This window comes from Rhinolophus sinicus, linkage group LG03, assembly GCF_036562045.2.
Source record: "Rhinolophus sinicus isolate RSC01 linkage group LG03, ASM3656204v1, whole genome shotgun sequence".
NCBI lineage: Eukaryota > Metazoa > Chordata > Mammalia > Chiroptera > Rhinolophidae > Rhinolophus > Rhinolophus sinicus.
In genome coordinates this window covers 89805328-89825350 of record NC_133753.1, presented here as the reverse complement: position 1 = coordinate 89825350, position 20023 = coordinate 89805328, and the positions used below count along the sequence as shown (strand labels likewise).

The window sequence follows — 20023 nt, the reverse complement described above, 5'->3', positions numbered from 1 at the left end:
ACAAATGTAACAAAAATGAGCCACCCCAAGGCCTTTCGTAATAAATTTTAAAAATTATATACCAATTAAGTTTCTATCTTTATACATACCACCATGACTAATATTTGCATGGTACAGTCCATAATAAGCTACAAGGGCTACTTTTCTGGCTTGATTTAACCATGTAAGCAACATTTGAAGGACTCCTATATGCAAAGCAGTAATACTGGTCACTGGGGAGGACAAGCTGAATAATGTCTCAGCTTTCAGTACAATATTTCATCTTGTAGGAAAGACAAATATAGAAAGAAATTAATAGAAGGGCATGAATGCTCAGTGCTAACAGAAAGTGATAAAATTAACTGACTATGCAGTAAAGTGACCTTATGGTTGGTTATAAACTAAAATTAGTGTTGTGGGATAGTTTACAGGTGGAACATCATACCTCAGAGGCTGGGGACAGGAAAGCATATGGGACACAGGGAGTGCCTTTAACAGACTTTATTTTGAGACTGAATCTGTCTTGATTAAATATATATGCTAATTTCACGATTTTGGAGTGAGCTATTGTTAAGAATATTTTAGCTAAAAACAAATAATAGAAAACCCATCAAAATAATTTTAACATATGCTAAACATTCAATAAACGTTAAATGAATACTAGATATTAATTACAGTAAACATGTAAATGATATTTTATATTTGTAAAGCTAAAATTTGTTAGGCTCTCAGGCTGTTTATGTTTCCATCCCTAGTTCTGAAAAAGGATTATTTGCCTAGTTCTGAAAAAGGATTCTGAACTGGCAACATCAGCAAAAAAAGAAATGACAATTTCAACTGAATTTTATATTACACATTTGATCTATTTAACAAAGTTAAATATTTTTCAAAATATTTACTAATGCACAGAAATAAAATGCAATTTACCAGCTTCTAAAGATCTAACAATCCTAACATAAAAATAATAATTCAAACATACGAATAAATTTGAACAAAATATTAATTTTTACCATCATTTCTTCCTGTGGGGCCAGATGATTTTTGGCTGACAAGCTTTTTCTGAGGACTTGGCTTTGACAGTCCTTCAAAGCTTTTAAGAGGCCAGGAATTTGAGAAATTGACAGAATTATCTTGAGACTTCTTTGGAGATACAGTAAGAGATGTGTGCTTTGGGCTAGTTCGAGGTGATGAGAGAGGATAGGATGGAAGGATGAAGGCTGCTGGACTTGGATTTGGACCAGGATATGACGAAGTACGTTCTGTTTGACTACCAAATGTTTGCTGTGTCTTACTGCCAAAATTTAGGCTAGCACACACTGTAATGAAACAAAAGAGAATATGTTATTTATATATATACAACTTTCAAGAGTTTTAGGATTTTTGCTTTTAACATTAAGGTTTTTATTTGATCTGGCATTTATATTTTTGTATGGTGTGAAGTAAAGATCTAATTTAATATTTCTGTATATAAAGTGCAATTTTCCCAGTGCCACTTTTTGAACTGTCCATTCTTTCCCTTTCATCTATAAATCTCCTATATATTGAGACTATTCTTAGATGCTTCTTAGTGGTTCCATTAGTCTATTTGTCTGTACCTATTACAATGTTTTATTTCTAATCATTCTATCTGACAGGATAAGTCCCCTTTCATTCTGATCTTCTTTAAATTACCTAGGCCATTCCTGGCCCTCCATTCTTTCATGTGTATTTCAGAATCAGCCTGTCAGGCTCTGAAAAGGATCCTGCTGGGATTTTGGTTCAAATGACATTGAATTGACAGATTAATCTGGCCATAACTGTCATTTTCCTGATATGGAATCTCCTTGTTTAAAAATATGAGATCTCTTTTATTCAGGTCTCCTTTTCTGTCTCTAAAAAAGTATTTTAGCTTTCATGATAAAGGATATGCAAATCTTTTGTTAGATTTCCAGATTTTTACAAATTTTGTTGATACTATAATATCATTCTTAAAAACGACATTTCCTGAAATTTCCTACTCTCTAGGAACTTTATTCAGCTTTATATTCTGGCAACCTTGCTAAATTATTTAATATTTTAATAGTGTTCTGTATATCCTTTAAGATTTTCTATGTAGATAATCGAACACTGATAATAATAATAATAATGATTGTGATGACTATGATGATAACGAGAGTTAGTTTATTGAGTGCTTACTATGTGCCAATTGGTGTTCTAAGCACTTTATAAGTATTAACTAATTTAATACATAATGGGGGTAGGTACTATTCCTATTTTACGGATTAAAAATGCAGAGGGATAATAAGTAAATTGCTAAAAGTCACACACTAGGAAATTATAAAACTGGGATATAAACCCAGGCACTCTGGCCCAAGTATGTGCTCTTAACCACTAAATTGCGTTGTTTCATCTGGGAATAATGACAATTTCTGTTTTTTCCTCTTCAAATTTATACTTTTAATTTTGAGCTAGGTACTCCCTAGATAGGTAATACAATGACTCCCAAATTTTTAGGACTGATTTTTCCCTTCAACTCCAGACTCAACATCAAAATGCCACTTGACATCTTCTCTAAAGAGAAAGATATCCCAAACTTTACATGTCCAAAACAAAACCTGATTTCCCAATCAAATCTGCTCTTCTCCTAATCTTCCTCTTCCTCTTGGTAAATAGCAGCTCTGCTCTACAAATTGCTCAGGCCACCAGCATTAGACTTATCCTTGACTCCTCTCTTCTCTTAAACTTCACACCTAATCCAATTAGCAAATCTCATTAGCAACACAGGGTGATCACTAAGTCTGGAAACAGGTGAATACAGAATAAATGGCTTCTCCATGATACGTTAATATACGTGTAACATAATGTTAACTATGTTTCCAAACTTTCGGCTATGCTGTATATCAGAATTCAACCACTTTTCATCACTTTCATTGCTCCCTCTCTAATCCAAGCCATGTCATCTCTCCCTTTTACTACTTCTGCCATAACTTCCTAACTGATTTGCTTTGCACCCCACCCCACTCCTCCAAGCCTGTTCTCTACATAGCAGCTCTGATCCTTTTAAAAGGCAGTCAGATCACACTATTTCTCTCCTCAAACACCTCCAAAGACTTCCTATCCCACCAGAATGAAATCCCTGATCCTCACCATGCCCCACAAGGCCACATGGTATCTCCTGTAATTATTCTTCCCTTCAGTCATTCCTCTGACTACCTTGCTATTTCTCCCCAAAGCCAAAAATGGTCCTACCTTGGAGCATTTGTACTGTGTCGTTCTCTCTGCCTGGAATGTTCTTTCTCCAGATATCCACGTGGCTCACCGCTTCACTTCATTCAGGTTTCTGTTTAAATGCCATCACTTCAGAAAGGCCTTCCCTGTCACATTTTGTCCCCTTATACTGCCTAATTTTTCTTTACAACACTTACTTCCATTCTTACTGCTCATTTCTTCTCCTCTACTAGATTTTGATCTTTAGATTCTAGAACAGTGTCCGGTTCTCAATAAATATTAGAGGAGTTAGTACGTAAATGCTCAATAGCAGTGGTAACAGTGAGCATCTGTGTCTTGTTCGTGACTTTAAAGTGAATTCTAAGATTTTACTACTAAGTATATTTGCTATAGGTATGAATAGATATCATTAATCAGGTTAAGGAAGTTATTCTTGGGTTGTTATGAGTTTATAATTATGCATGGATTTTGAATTTTTTTCAATCACTTTTACTACATCTATTGACATAATTATATAACTTTTCTCCTACGTATCTGATAAGGTTAAAACAGGTTTTTCTGGAAAACTGCTACTTAGATGTAGTATATAACATACACATTTTAAGAATACATTGCTAGACATGGTTTGCTAATACTTTAGGACTCTTTCATAAAAGTGAGACTAGACTGTCATTTATTTTTCTTCTTTTTAAGGAGGGCGCAGCTCACAGCGGCCCATGTGGGGATCGAACCGGCAACCTTGGTGTTATTAGCACCACGCTCTAATCAATTGAGCTAACCGGCCACCCCCATTTATTTTTCTTTATTTATTGACTATATCTGGTCATGGTATTACGGTTATATTCATTTCATAAAATGAATTAAGGAGGCTTCTTTTTTCCTTAATTCTCTTTCTCTGTATAAGATAGGATTTACCACTGCTCTAAAGTTTTGACAGGACACTATGAAAACCATCTGGCCTAGGACTTTTTGTTTGTGTTTGTGGGTAAAATCATAAATCTAAAATTCCTTTAATCATTATAGGTCTATTCAGTTTTTCTATTTCTGAGACAACTTTTACAAACTTATTAATTGCATTATTCAAATATTCTGTATCATGTAATCCCAAACTTATTTATCTTATTACAATTTTCTACTAACATCCATAGATTTGTTAATTTTCTCCTTGTAATTTTGTCAAATTACACACACACACACACATATATATACTTATACACACTCATATATGTACACATATTTTAGAAAAGTCTTATCTTCTTAGTGAATTGTTCACTTTTCATTATAATGACCCCTTTAGACCTAACAATGTTTTTAGCTTTAGTAGGAATATTTTCCTTAACATCAATATTTTTATACCTGCTTTGGTAGTTGCCGAGTATAGTAGTTACCCCCTTATCATGAGGGATATGTTCCAAGACCCCCAGCGGATGCCTGAAACCACAAATAGTACTGAACCCTGCATATACTATGTTTTTTCCTACACATACATAACAAGTTCTAGTTTAATTTATAAATTAAGCACAGTAAGACATTAACAACTAATAAAGTAGGATGTTTATAACAATGTACTGTAATAAAAGTTACGTGAATGTGGTCTCTCTCTCTCAAAATATCTTATTATATTGTGCTCACCTTTCACTTAAAGGAAGCAATGTACAGCTTCTCTATGGAATATCCAAATTGCCAGCATCACTACTGTTGCGCTTTGGGGCCAGTATTGAGTAAAATAAGAGGTACTTGAACACAAACACTGCAATACCTCAACAGTCAACCTGATAACCAAGATGGCTACTAAGTGACCAGTGGGTGGGTAGTTTATGCAGTGTGGATACATTGGACAAAGGGATGATTCACAGTCCTGGATGGGACAAGTGAGACAGCTTGAGATTTCATCACAATACTCAGAATGGCACCTATTTGAAAACTTATGAATTATTTCTGGAATTTTCCACTTAGTATTTCCAGATCAAGGTTGACTGGGGTGGTAACTGAAACTGCAGAAATCAAAAGCATGGATATGAGGGACTGCCGTATGTTTTCCATGCTTTAGTTTCTCCCACTCTGTTTTGATGTATTTTAGGTGTGACTCTTAAAAATAGCACTTGAATTTTAAAAAATAAAATAACATCTGATTACCAGTTATTTAAATGGTAAGTTCGGTCCATTTATACTTATGGTAACTACTGATGGTTTTAATTCTAACATCTTATTTTGTGCTCCCTATTAATTGCATTTTTTCTCTATTACTTTTTTTTTTGCCTTTTATTGACCTTCCCTTTTTGGGGCACAACTAATATATAAAAGTGTACTTGTAACCTTTTAGGGATTCCCTTAAATTTTCCTTCAATGCTTTTTTTGAAGACTTTCCATGACAAAAGACCTAGCTTATGTATCCCTAACAAATACAATATTCTTCAGAAAACTTAAACAACTATGTATATTATATATCATTTCCTTTTAATTCATATCTGACATGGTTAGAATCTCTACTTCTATCTAAATCTTTCTTGGGTGGAAAATAGACTACGGTGGTCACAAATTACATACAGAATGGAAACTTTCAGTTTCCTGATTTCAATGACAGTGTTCTATTAATAGATTTGGATGTTTCCATGTCAGTGTCTCATATACATTCCTTTTATTAAGAAATTTAAAAATATTTCCTACAAAGAAATCAAACATCCGATCTTTTTATCCATATAAGTAGAACCAATGGAATACAATAAAATATACCAACATTTCCAACATTTGGTGTGGATCACTGCAGCAGTTAAAACTGGGATGGGAACTTCTAGATGATTTGGCATCTGGCATTCATACCCCAGGTCCTTCAGAAACCCATGGAGAATGTTAGCTGAGTTGGTGGTCCTGACAGAATTTTTAATGTATAACCTACTGTTTAGTTAAATCTTGACTCTAGAAGAACATGATATCCCTTTAGTAGCTGCTCTAACAGGTATTCTGAGGTTATAGAAAATCAGATGCACTACAAAGATCTGATTAAGCCGAGAGTGAAGGTAGTCTTCAAAGGTAATGTAATCATTTAGGGACATCGTAAATCCGAACAGGCTAAGCACAGAGTCCTCTTCGCTTTTCCTCGTTATGAGTCCCAAAGGTAACTAGTCAAGAGTTACAAAATACTTGTATCATTAAGAAAGATGGATTATTTTACTGGGAATAACACCACAAAGAAAAACTTTATGGCGTCTTATGGCCCTTGGCGTAGATGGAGGAAAGGGTGGCTAAAATACAAGTGCGATATTAACTAAATAATCTTTACTAATTTCAAATGAGCATTACTTTTTTTTAAAAGTTTCCGGTGTACAAAACAATGTAATAGCTAGACATTTACACCCCTCACAAAAGCATTACTTTTTCATCAACAAACACTGATAGAAGTACATCTCTTATCACTCAAAATATTTTAGTAAAGGATATGTAACAAAAATTAAAATATTTCTAGAAATATTTCATTTAATCCTATCTCTAAATAATAATTGATAAAGCTATTAATTAGCATGGAAAATTAAGAAATCTCTTCAAATCCAAAATTCACGTCTGACAGGCTCAAACCCTTTCTTTTGTTCTGTATCTTATGGACGTATAAGATATCTGAAAAGATAGCTAGTCAGGAAGTTATGGTTCCTAACAGGGGACATAATAAATTCTAAATAGCCTTAAAGTTTAAAACTGTTATGGAAAATAATTGTCTTCTGCTAACACAGTACTCCTTAATGGATAATGTTCATCTCCACCATGAGTTTCTAAACTCTAATTTTAATCAGTCATATTTATATCAAGATTACAAAATGTTACGTTTTAGTGTTAACAATTATAAAAAAATTATTAAAATTTTTTACTGAAAATATAACATGTCTTTTTGTGACAAATATAATTACACAAAATAACACATAAGCTAGATTTGGGAACCCCACATAGTATTTATAAATCATTGTATCCACATAAATGTGGAATTTAAACCTTTATCTTGATGACTGTTGGTTGTCCCCAGGTACTGTAAGTCAGAATCCACACTTCCAGTTTTACCACGTATGTGTGAAAATCCAAGGTGTCCACATTTTCCAGAAAGATTTGTCTGATGAGTCCCAGTAGTGCCTTTGGAAGGAAGAAAGAGAAAAACATAAAAGTAAAAATTAGCTTTATTTCATGAACACATCTAGTTTCATAAATGTTGGAGTCCTTTGTGTAGGAATAAATATAGAAGTATATGGACAGTGAGCCAGGCAGGCATGAAAGGGATAAAATTTTTGCTACTGGCAGATCTGATTAGTGATAGGTGTTAAAGGACAGAAAATAGGCTGGTAAAGTACAGAGGAAAGTATATTGACAAATACAGACAAAGGCAGTTTTTTTCCCACACACTCCCTTCTCTTCCCATGGAATGTTCTCCAGACCTGCCTTTCCTTCTTCCTAGTGTTTATCGTATACACACTACCCAGAAAGTTCTACTGTAGAATGCTTCTAGCTTCTTTCCTGACATGCAACACAGCATTCACATAGCTTATCCAGTGTATTTCCCAGATTGCTGTCCCTTTCCTGTGGCTGGTTAAGGTTATTCCTGGGCAGGAGAATAACCCTGAATGAAAGAAGGTAGGAATGACCTTTCTGGCATTCAGTTTATTCATCTATAAAATGAGTTGATCCCTTGTAGTTCTGAAATTCTATGATTTTAAAAATCCTTCCCCTGTGATTTCAAGCCCTTTTATTCTTCATGTTCTGGACATCTTCTAAGTTAATTCTCACCTCTATGCTTTGGTTATACTTTCTCCCTCCCTGCAATAGTCCTTGCCTCATTGCCTTCCCTTCTTTAAAGTCCAGCTCAAGTCCAACCTCTTTCCTCGAGTTTTGTAAATCACTTCAATACCTATGGTCTTTTCCTTTCTCAAATACCTATAGTACTTACAATTTGTATCATCCAATCTAGCATTAGGTTATATGTTGTCTTATCACCCAGTTATTTAAAATCTGTACTACTATGTTAAGAGCTTCTCAGAGCTACAGAAAACATGAGCCTTATAAAAATCCAAAGTAATGGTATGGAGTTCTAATGACATGAGTATAAGTGGGTATCTTCCTTCACTTATTTTTCTCTTGCATTTATTTATTAAATAAACATTAACCTACACAATCATTACAACACTTTGTTTTTATATGAAAATATTATGGAATATTACTTCATAAATATCTATAAGTTCTCCTAGGGTTAACAATGTTTTCTAAACATTGTGTCCAAACTCACAGCCAAATTACAGTAAATGACATCATTTGGATATTAAATAAATGTTAACATCCATGACAAACTCAATGAAAAATTTCCTCAATGAAAAAATTTCCATTAGCTACCTATAGCTTATAAGTATGAGCTCAACTTTTTAAGCACAGCACATAGGGGTTCCCCATATCCCAATTTACCTTTGGCCATCTAAAATGAATCTAGTCTTTACAAAGCTCCCAGACTATCTCAAGGCCATTCTTGATGTAAGCTTTTGCTTGCCTCCTATCTCCCCTCTAACTACTTGTACAAGTACCATATACATCCAAAAAAGATGCAGTTCAATTACTATCTTCTCTTCAACACCTTTTGTAACTGATATGGCCCGTGACAATGACCATGTCCTCTAAATTATCGTAATATTTACTTTCTGTAACGTGTTTAGCAATTAAACATCTTTCCAGTTGCTCTGGCCAAAAAGCCCTAAAGCATTCTTCTCTCCCCCCGCCCCCAATCATATCAACAAATCCTATGAACTCTACCTATGACATACAATCAGAACCCACACACTTTTCACTACATTCACCACTTCCTGGTCACAGCCTCCATTAACTCTAGCCTGGATTATTACAACAGACTCCGTTTCCACCCTTGTCCAACCTCTTTCCTCGAGTTTTGTAAATCCAAGACAAGCCTGGAAAACGTAAGGTAACTGATGTTACTGCTTTCCTCAAGATGTTCTTCACTCAGAGTAAAAGCCAAAGTTCATTCAATAGCCCACGAAGACTTATAAATAAAAGACTCCTAATATCTCTTTAATTTCATTTTCTCCTTCTCTTCCCCTTACTCATTTCAGTCCAGAGTTACTAGCCTTGTTGATCCTTCTCAAACATGTCCCATACTCTGCACTTACTGTTGCCTCTTCCTGGAATTATTTGCTCTTCTCTCTTGATATCTATGTGGTTTGCTTCAAATATTCCTTTCTGAATATGGTCTTCTTTCACCATATTATCTAAAATAGCCCTCCCTTCATATTCCTCTTCTCTGTTTTATTTTTCTCCATAGCATTTATCACCATCTAACCTATTTTTTTTTTTTTTTGCATTTATTTAATGTCTGATTTGCCCCCAATAGAATGCAACATCTATTAGGCAGAAAGTTTTCCCTCTTTTGTTGACTGCTACATCCCCAGTACTTAGCAAAGTTCCTGATACACAGAAGGGAAATACAGATTTTTGAATAAGCAAATACTGACTTACATTAGGACGTAAAGGGTTTTTGTGAGAAGCCCTTCTAGGGTCTTACGACACAATGTATGCCAAAGCATCCGTTCTTATCAGATCTTTCACAAATATTTATTGAATCTGAATTGTTTACTAGATTCCAAGTTCCATGAGCCCTTCAATGAACTAAGAAGTTTAGAGAAATCTTTAACTTATTCCAACATGTCCATTACCTGCACCAGTTACTTACCAGCAGCACATACTGGAAGAGAATCTGAGTTAAAATCCCGACTGTTCTGAAATAAGTTTCTTGACACTCTTTTTCTGCTAAAACATAAATCGTCATTGACTGGCATTCCTTGGGAGGGCTTTAATTTTGCAGATGGGATGAAATCGTATGCTGAAAACTATAGAACAGAACAATAAGTTAGTAAGTTTGTGCTGTCTACTTGTAATAAATGAGAGATTGTGAAATATATGAAATTATGAAATTCAAAGAAAAAATTAATCAAATATATGATACAAATAAACATCCATATACAGCATAGTGCACTAACAGTATTTTCCGTTCTATGATAGAAATACCATTTTTTCCCTCTTTCTTACTACTTCACCCCAAATCTTTTCTGTACTTTGCCTTCCTCCAGTAACACATCTGGCAGCTAGGAAGGAAAGAATAAAAATAAGAGAAAGAGTGAAACAACAACTTGAATAGAGCAAAGAACATTTTGGTTCAGCAGCATAGCCCATCACCCTATGCCAGTTGCCAGCTGTGTTTCAGCATTAGACAATAAATGTCAAGTGAAGGTCACTGAACCAACAAGCATCCTACTCTACTGTTCTTACTGAAGCAGATTTATTATTCATAATCTGCAGCCCAAATGTAAATGTATATATGGTCACGGTTCCCTTAAAATATTTTCCTATGATAGGTCTTTCAGTTATAACAAAGTACACAGTACTTTATATATAGAGAGTACTTTATAGTTTCCAGTTCTTTTTTCATATACCCTCTTTTGATCCTTAAGGTACAAAAGTGCCCGCATTGAAATTTCAAGTTATACCTAATCACAGTTAAAGAACTAAATGAGAGCGTAATTCAAGTGTTCAGAATTCTTCATCAGTAACAACCTCATTTGTCCTGGATCACTTCACATTCAACACGGCTATAGAAGATTTTAAAAATTCAGTGAACAGACAAGAAATTATACTTACTGTCTATATATTTATTTAGAGCTTACAGACACAATTAAATCAAGGCATATGATGAACTATAAGCCTTCTCAGTAAAGCTTCTTTGCAAAATTTGCCAATTATCAAACTGCATTGAAATACAATAAAATTAAAGTGATGTCTACTTGAAAACTTTTTAGCTACTTGACAATTAAAAGACTATAAACTACCAGATATATCTTAGGGAACTTGTTATTCTTTATTACATTTTGTGTTAAATCTGTTAACTCCTTCACAAATTAACCCAGAAAATACTGATGAGGAAAAAAAGAGTACCCCAGATGAAAAAGCATGACTTTACTTTCTCAAAATCTAATATTATAATTGCTGACTGATTATACAGTCAGTATTAGAAGGACACGATGGAATAAAAATGAAACCAATTACAATCAACTTCTGATTAGATACATTTAAAGACATACTAACATAGTTAAAATAGTGAGGAAGTCAGAAATAATTCTCCAGTATGGAATACATTTTATATTAGATTACTATGTAGTTAATTTCTGCTTAGAGAACAGAACATTAGTCTCTAAGCCAGAGACAACTAGTGGTGAAAAGGATAAAGTGAGCTATGGTAGTACTGGAGAATGTGTGTGTACGTGTGGAATTTGCAAGAATCTAGGAGAAGTCAGTCAGGGATTAAATTTTGCTATAGAATATTCTGCAGGTATTTGAAACCAGACTATAGGACACACCAATTATTATCAATATGAGCGGCCTTTTTGGTCTCTCTTAAAAGTACTCAAATGATTTTTCATCAGGATAAGCTTAACCTTTACTCAATGAATAAGGGAAAGAAAAGTGAGGTTGAGTAAAAGAGAAAAGCACAGATATACTTTGAAAGAGTAATGAATTCAATTTACAAAACATGAAGCAGTCTGTTTAGAGCACCTTGTGAATCTTAGAAACACAGAGACTGAGATTTTGGTCTTTGAAGTTAATACCTAAAAATTTAATTCATTTAATTCCTTAGAATTATAGTAAATTAAAGTGTTAGACAAGTTTGACACTTAATATTAGCAATGATTTGAAATTCATATACTCTTACCTACTATTTTAATCTTGCTTTTTATTATCCCTTAATCTTTGTATTTGATTCCTTGTATAATTTTCATAAAAAGATGCTTTTACCTAGTGCATTTCATTTCAGCTTTTGTCAAGGGGTCTCAGAAGACAAAAATAATTTAATTGTATTTTGGTAGAGTTAGTAGCAAATTATAAGGAAAGGACCTTTTAATAGCTAATGCTCTCAGAAACCACCTACACTCCTACCTTTATTGAACCTGTACAAAATACCTTGATCTCCAGTTTTTGGAGCCTTTTACCTTCTACAAATTCATTCTGGTTTTACCTAGACTCCAATCTTGCTCCTAAATGGTGGTCATTAAAAAGCTTATTCCAGGGCCGGCCCGGTGGCTCAGGCAGTTGGAGCTCTGTGCTCCTAACACTGAAGGCTGCCGGTTCGATTCCCACATGGGCAAGTGGGCTCTCAACCACAAGGTTGCCAGTTCAATTCCTCGAGTCCCGCAAGGGATGGTGGGCTCCGCCCCCTGCATCTAACAACGGCAACTGGACCTGGAGCTGAGCTGTGCCCTCCACAACTAAGATTGAAAGGGCAACAACTTGACTTGGAAAAAGTCCTGGAAGTACACACTGTTCCCCAATAAAGTCCTGTTCCCCTTCCCCAATACAATCTTTAAAAAAAAAAACCCATTATGAATTTGACGCCAAAGGCAATGGAAGTAAAAGCTAAAATAAACGAAAGGGACTATATGAAACTTAAAAGCTTCTGCACTGTAAAAGAAACCATCAACGAAATAAAGAGGCCACCCACTGAACGGGAGGAGATTTTTGCAAACAGTGCCTCCGATAAGGGGTTAATATCCAGAATATACAAGGAACTCATGCAACTCAACAACAAAAAAACAAACAACCCAATTGAAAAATGGGCAGAGGACCTGAAGAGACATTTCTCCAAAGAGGACATACAAATGGCAAATAGACATATGAAAAAATGCTCAACATCACTAATCATCAGAGAAATGCAAATCAAAACCACAATGAGATATCACCTCACCCCAGTCAGAATGACTATCATCAACAAGACAAATAGTAACAAGTGTTAGAGAGGCTGTGGAGAAAAAGGAAACCTTATACACTGTTGGTGGGAGTGCAGACTGGTTATGGAAGGCAGTGTGGAGGTTCCTCAAAAAATTACGAATAGAATTGCCACATGACCCAGCAATCCCTCTCCTGGGTATCTACCCAAAAAATCTGAAAACATTTAGAGATAAAGACACGTGTGCTCCAATGTTCACTGCAGCTTTGTTTACAGTGGCCAAGACATGGAAATAACCAAAATGTCCTTCGATAGACATTTTGGTTGGACTCAAAGAAGTTGTGGTATATATACACAATGGAATACTATTCGGCGGTAAGAAAAGATGATATAGGAACATTTGTGACAACATGGATGGATCTTGAGAGTATGATGCTGAGCGAAATAAGTCAGACAGAGAAAGCAGAGAACCATGTGATTTCACTGATATGTGGTATATAAACCAAAAACAACAAAAGAACAAGACAAACAAATGAGAAACAGAAACTCATAGACACAGACAATAGTTTAGTGGTTACCAGAGGGTAAGGGGGGTGGGAGGTGGGAGATGAGGGTAAGGGGGATCAAATATATGGTGATGGAAGGAGAACTGACTCTGGGTGGTGAACACACAATGGGATTTATAGATGATGTAATACAGAATTGTACACCTGAAATGTATGTAATTTTACTAACAATTGTCACCCCAATAAATTTAAAAAATAAATTTAAAAAGAACACACCCAAAAAACAGAACTTTAAAAAAAAAAAAAAAAGTGTATTCCAATTACCCAAAGTCACTTTTTGGAACATCTTTGTGTGTTTTTTTTTCAAATCACTTTCTATGTACACTTTAAGAAAACATAGTTGTGATACTGTGTGTAAAGTTTTATACGCCACTTTTGCAGTTAACATTACAATGAAAGTACTTCCCATGTTGTTAAATTCTCTCATAAGTGCTGAAATTTAATTACAGAAGCAGTAACTGCTTATTGTAAAAATAAAACAAAAAACAATATAGAAGTAAATAATATATAAAATGAAATTCTTCTTTGGTACCCCATTTCACTAGAATCCTATTGAAACTCTGGTAACTTGTCTTTTTCTATATATAAATATTCTTCAATAAGCTACTTTCAAAGATAAAATAGATGTCATAATACTCTGGGCACATAGTACGTATTCAGCATATTGTATACATCCTTCCATGTTAATCCATACATATCTGCTTGTTCTTTTTAATGGTTGGACTCATAGTTCCCTACTGATGGACATTTCCTTTGTCACAACTTTTCACTATTATAATCTTGTAGTGAATACGGTTATGCACAGATTCTTGTGTTCACATGGAATTGTTAGGTCTAAGGATATAAACTATTTTTAAAGGCTGCATAATATTCTATTGACTAGATATGCCATTCTTCTATTATGGAACATTTATTTGGGTTGCTTCCAATTTTTTTATAAAAATATTGATAAAGAAGAACTTTCAGTTAGCGAAATGGTACCTACCTGGTTTAAGACAGTAGTGCTGATAGGAGATGGGCAGACCTTAGAAAGACTGTCACATATATTATACAGCTAAATACATATATGTTTTTAAGCTAAAAGTTTATTGGGGTGACAATGGTTAGTAAAGTTACATAGATTTCAGGTGTACAATTCTGTAATACATTTTCTGTATCTCACATTGTAGGTTCACCACCCAGAGTCAGTTCTCTTTCCATCACCATATATTTGATCCTGTTAAAATATTTTTTTAAAACAACTGAAATGTTTTCTTTGATATCCTTAGGCTTCCTGCACAAGGGCAAAGCACCCCGACTGAATGCTTTGTAGCTGTCAGCTAACCAGTTTATCCATAAAATGTGCAAACAAGACTTACTATGTCCAATCTGCAATGTATTTTTCCTTTTTTCTCAGTTCTGGTTTTTCCTTGATTTAGCCTATTAGCTGATTCTCTTACAAATTAACAAAATAACAAATCAAATGTTTCTGACTCCTTGTTTGATGTTATTTCTGGAGGTTTCACTAATATACTGACCGTCCTTCTGGGTCCTAACATGAGAATCAAACGCATGACTTGAAAGTGCACCTTTTCTGAGACTGGGACCCTTGTCTTGAGTCTTCAGTTAATCTTCCTCATATAACTGAATGAACAATACGGCCCTTACGGTGAATCTGATTCTGGGCAAAGCCTGTATCTGGTTCCCATTTTGACTGAGCACATGGTTTGCACACAGATGGCAGCAGTGGTGGAAATGAGTTTTGATTTTATGATATTTGGTGATTTCTGCTAGATGACAGCATCCCTGGGTCAGGGAATCTGGAATCTTGTGTCCTTATTGGTATGTTCTGTTTACATTTGTTTTTACCCGTACTGATATGAACTCCTTTATTGTAATAACCAGAGCCCATTTCTTCCATCCAAAACTTAAATGTATTTTTATGTTTACTTATCATGGGCCCAATATCTGTCAATATCTACAAAATCAAATTTCTACACCAAAGATGAACGGAAACAAAACCCCTAACATTCAACTGTCAGCTTTCTTCAATTTCTCTAAATGATTGAGTAACTGCAAATTAACATGACTGTAGAATTCTAAAGCTAAAGATGGTAAAGAAACTTATTTAATTATAAATTAGACAAACTCAGAAAATTGATGGTTGTCAAAGCTAAACAAAACAATATTTAATAGTTTTTAGTATTAGTACGATATAATTGTACAAACTTCAACTTACCTTCTCAGGAAAAGCCTAATTAACGTCAATGTCTTCCTATACTGGCTTCACAAATTAAATACATTTAACATCACTCCTTTTCAAAATATAAAATTGTAAAATCATGTGTTCAATTAAATTTTATAATAGATAATATCTTTATCAAAAGGATAAAGTCTTACAATGCCACAACTCTTATAATGCTTAACATACTAGTTTACATTGTAATTTTCAGACTCTTAGTTAACTTTAAGATTTTAGACTAATATAAAATGAAATTAATGAAAAATCTGTAGATCTCAATTTCTAATTAAGATAAAAACGCGAATCACTGGTCACCAAATATGTTTTTAATTTACCCTTGTCTATTACACATTATAGAACAGTCATCAAATAAACAGATTGAAGGATATATAAATGCCTTTGGAAGATCTTAAATACATGTTTATTGTGTCACTTAAATCATTATAAAAAAGATAAGAAACGTGTACTCATGAAGAGAATGAAAAGATAGCTCTTGTTTGGTGACTTTGTTTTTTCTATGTCTGTGAGAAAACAAGCGGTGGTTTCTCTGGGTAAGGTTGTGTTTAACAGATATAGCTAACACTGTCTTAGGTAAAACAAAAGTTACAGGGAAATAAAAATATGTATACAAGGTAATGAGTAGGCTCTGTGCATTTATCAAGGGAATTGTTATAGCCTTTTTTTAAGATGGCAAAATCAATATAATATATATTGTTTTACTTAATATGCTTTTAAGGTTCATTAAAAATGTAAAAATTATTTTTAAGTTTTTAAATAGATCATCTACACTGAGAAGAGATATGCTTTTAGGTTGCTCATGATTCTGACAAGCATTAAAAATAAAAGTTTTTCACATTCTTCAGGTAATCTAATAAAATTTTAAAAAGAAAATCAATGATTACTTATTGGAAACAATCCAACATCTACACTGATATTAGATATGCTTTCAGAGTTGTTCATGACTTTGACGTGCTTTAAAACTAAGGGTTTTTCTTATTCAGAAACTCCAATCATATTTTAAAAGAAAATTAGGGGCAGCCGGATGGCTCAGTTGGTTAGAGCATGAGCTCTGAACAACAGGGTTGCTGGTTCAATTCCCACGTGGGACAGTGAGCTGCGCCCTCCACAACTAGATTGAAGACAACAAGCTGCCCCTGAGCTGCCAGAGGGGTGGCAGGATGGCTCAGTTGGTTAGAGAGTGAGCTCTCAACAACAAGGTTGCCAGTTCAATTCCCACATGGGATGGTGGGCTGCAGCGACTGGACTTGGAGCTGAGCTGCGCCTGCCACAACTAGATTGAAGGACAACGACTTGGAGCTGATGGGCCCTGGAGAAACGCACTGTTCCCCATTATTCCCCAATTAAAAAAAGAAAAAGAAACAGAAAATTAAATACTACATACTGGAAACAATCCAACACCCAAGGAAAATCTCACTTTTTAGGATTAAGTTCACATCAAATATATTTGTGCAACTTAATAATGAACTCAGGTTTTCTATTACCTTTAAATTTGTCATACTGAGTATTCCTTTTTTTTTTTTTATTAGTTTCAGGTGTACAAAACAATGTAATAGTTAGACATTTACATCCCTCACAGTGATATCCCTCCTCCCCCAATCTACTACCCCTCTGACAGCTGTTATAATGTCATGGCGAGTATGCTAAATCTTTCCCACATTCTTCAAATCCTGGATCCTCTATTTTCATTCTCAGCTTGCCTCTTAGTTGACCAGAATACGGAAGTCTAATATTAGAGCTTTGCTCTCAAAATGTGGTTTACGAATCAGCAGCATCAACAACATTTAGTTTACTTGACATGTAGTCTCAGAACCCAGTCTAGACAAACTGAATCAGGTCTGTATTTTAACAAGATCCTGAGGCAATTCATACACACACTGAAGTTTGATAAGCACTGTTCTAGAGCTCGTATCTTTCCTTTTGACTTACACATGTGTGCGTATACACACACATACACACACACCCTTCTTGCTATCTCAAAAATTTTCTGTATCTTAAATCACCTTCTTGCTGTTTTTTTCTTCAGTCCCAGAAGAAAAGACTTCCTCCCCTGTTCCAAAGCTAACCTTTCTCTATACATGTGTTCTTCACTCATTCAGTCTTTATTTAGAGACATTCCTCACCTTTTTCTCTCAAATATGATTCTCCAGTACGATTACAGAGAGCAAACTGTGTATATCTTCATGTCTAAATCTACCAGCACAAGACATAGTAGGCATGCTGAACTCACAAGTGCCTTCTTTCTCTGCCTCTTTCAAATCAGGTGTTTCTTATTATTTTTTTAATTAAATTTTATTGGGGTGACAATTGTTAGTAAAGATACATAGATTTCGGGTGTATAATTCTGTAATGCATCACCTATATATCACATTGTGTGTTCACCACCCACAGTCAGTTCTCTTACCATCACCATATATTGGATGTTTCTTATTTTAAAATAAAACAGAGTGAAAACTCATCCTGCTGCATCCTGCAGTATCTTGCTTGGTCTTTTCTTTCACTGCCAAACCCTTAGATGTTTTTTCACTTAACAGATATTTGTTGGTACTGCTTGTAAACACAGCACCATGGTTAGTACTGTTACAAAAACAAACAAATAAACAGGGCCTACTATCACAGTGCTTACCATCATTGAGGAGAAAAACAGACATGGCTCACATGTGCTAAATACCAAAAGAGGAAAAAAGACTTGGTAGTGCTTTAAAGAGTAGTCTATAAGCTGGCGCTTGGCTTCGTAAATAGAGAATGATCCAAAAGATGTTGAATAAATGCTTACTGCCTGTGTTTCCTTATCAACTCACCTTGTAAACTTTTAAAGTTGGTCTCTGTCTACAACATTCTTCTAAAGCCACTCCTTTCCATGTCCCAATGACCTTCCAATAACCAAATGCTCTTCCTTGAAAAAGCTACAGACGTAATAACTACACACACATGAAACAAGCATGCTCCTCACTTTTCAGTCTAGGTTACTGACTATTACTATAGGGAAGAGGCAGGATGACTGCTTTTGCTGAAGGAACTAAGAGGTCAGATTCCAAGCCTGCTGCCTACATGCTCCACGACACAGAGCTCACGCACACGCTAATCAGTGACACAGAGCAAACTATGGAACAACTAGAGATTCCATCATGACCATCCCTGTAGTTAAGCCCCCGGAAAGAAAACACAGGTTGTGCTTTGCAAGAGTTAAAGACAAACTTGCCCCCGTTCTTGCATCTTACTGAAGTTAAAGTTGACTGTTCTTCTAGCCTCCTTTTCCCCCATAGTAATGAATTTTCCATGGCAGCAAAAAACACACATAAACCCCACCCCAGGATAGAGGGCATCTCTCTTCCACTAGCGATTAGAGACCACCACTCTGTCTGAGAGATCGCCCTTCTTTTCTTACTTACTCTCTGCTCATTAAACTTACTTTTCCTTTAAACTATATCGGCTCACATTTGAATTATTTCCTATGTGAAGCCAAGAACGCTTTTTTCCTGTAACACTACGACTCTTACTACATTGTAGAGAAATCTGTTAGGAAAAATATAGCTAATATGGTAGCCAGCTAAGTTATGCCTGATTATTTTACTAGCACATTAAAACACTCATAAAAACATAGAAAGAGATGCAAAGTTAGAACATCACAGGAATCTAGTCATCAGTCTTAGTCAGGGCACGAAAAGAATTGACTAAATGTAGAAGCAAAAACAGAATTAAAAAGACTAAATATTCAAAAGTAAGAGAACAGTTCAACAGACCATATTATATGATCTAATATTAAAGCCATTAAAGATCCTACTACAGATTATTTGATGTTGAAGAAAAAAATGTTCATGGTAAAGCAAATGAAAAGGGGAGACTTTCATATATGGAAAAAAGAATCTACATCTATATACATAAATTGAAATCACATTTGAAGTACAAGCAACAAAATATTCACTGCAGACCTCTCGTAGTAGTGGAATTTGCCAAAACATTTAAATTTCTTCTTTGTGCTTTTTTCATACTTTCCAAAGTTTCTATAATGAGCACATATAACATTATTACAATCAGAATAATTATTAAGAGGAAACAAAGAAAGACAAAACTAACAGTACCACAAGAATTATTTTATACATGGCAGACTGAATATACAAGAACAAGTCACGCTTTTCAGTTTGCATTCTCCTCAATCTCTCCTGCACCTAACAGTGCTGATATCACTTCCGGAAACTCCTTACTTTATGTCTAAAACCTTGTTCTCTTCCAATGCTTCAGCATCCTTTCTCTTTGCCTTGTTTGGTTCTGTCTCCTACT

At 34.8% G+C, this 20023-nt stretch overlaps 1 protein-coding gene across 4 annotated transcripts in view; it reads right to left on the bottom strand.

Annotated features, from left to right (window-relative positions):
* The window catches only part of TOGARAM1 (TOG array regulator of axonemal microtubules 1), a 68465-nt gene that overhangs the window by 42135 nt on the left and 6307 nt on the right, over nt 1–20023 (bottom strand). For all 4 annotated transcript variants that reach the window (XM_019751713.2, XM_019751712.2, XM_019751714.2 and 1 more), the window contains exons 2-4: nt 9893–10049; nt 7168–7302; nt 990–1295 (exon numbers count right to left, since the gene is read on the bottom strand). In XM_019751713.2, coding sequence (XP_019607272.2) covers nt 990–1295; nt 7168–7302; nt 9893–10049 — 598 coding nt within the window. The remainder of the gene's footprint in view (nt 1–989; nt 1296–7167; nt 7303–9892; nt 10050–20023) is intronic.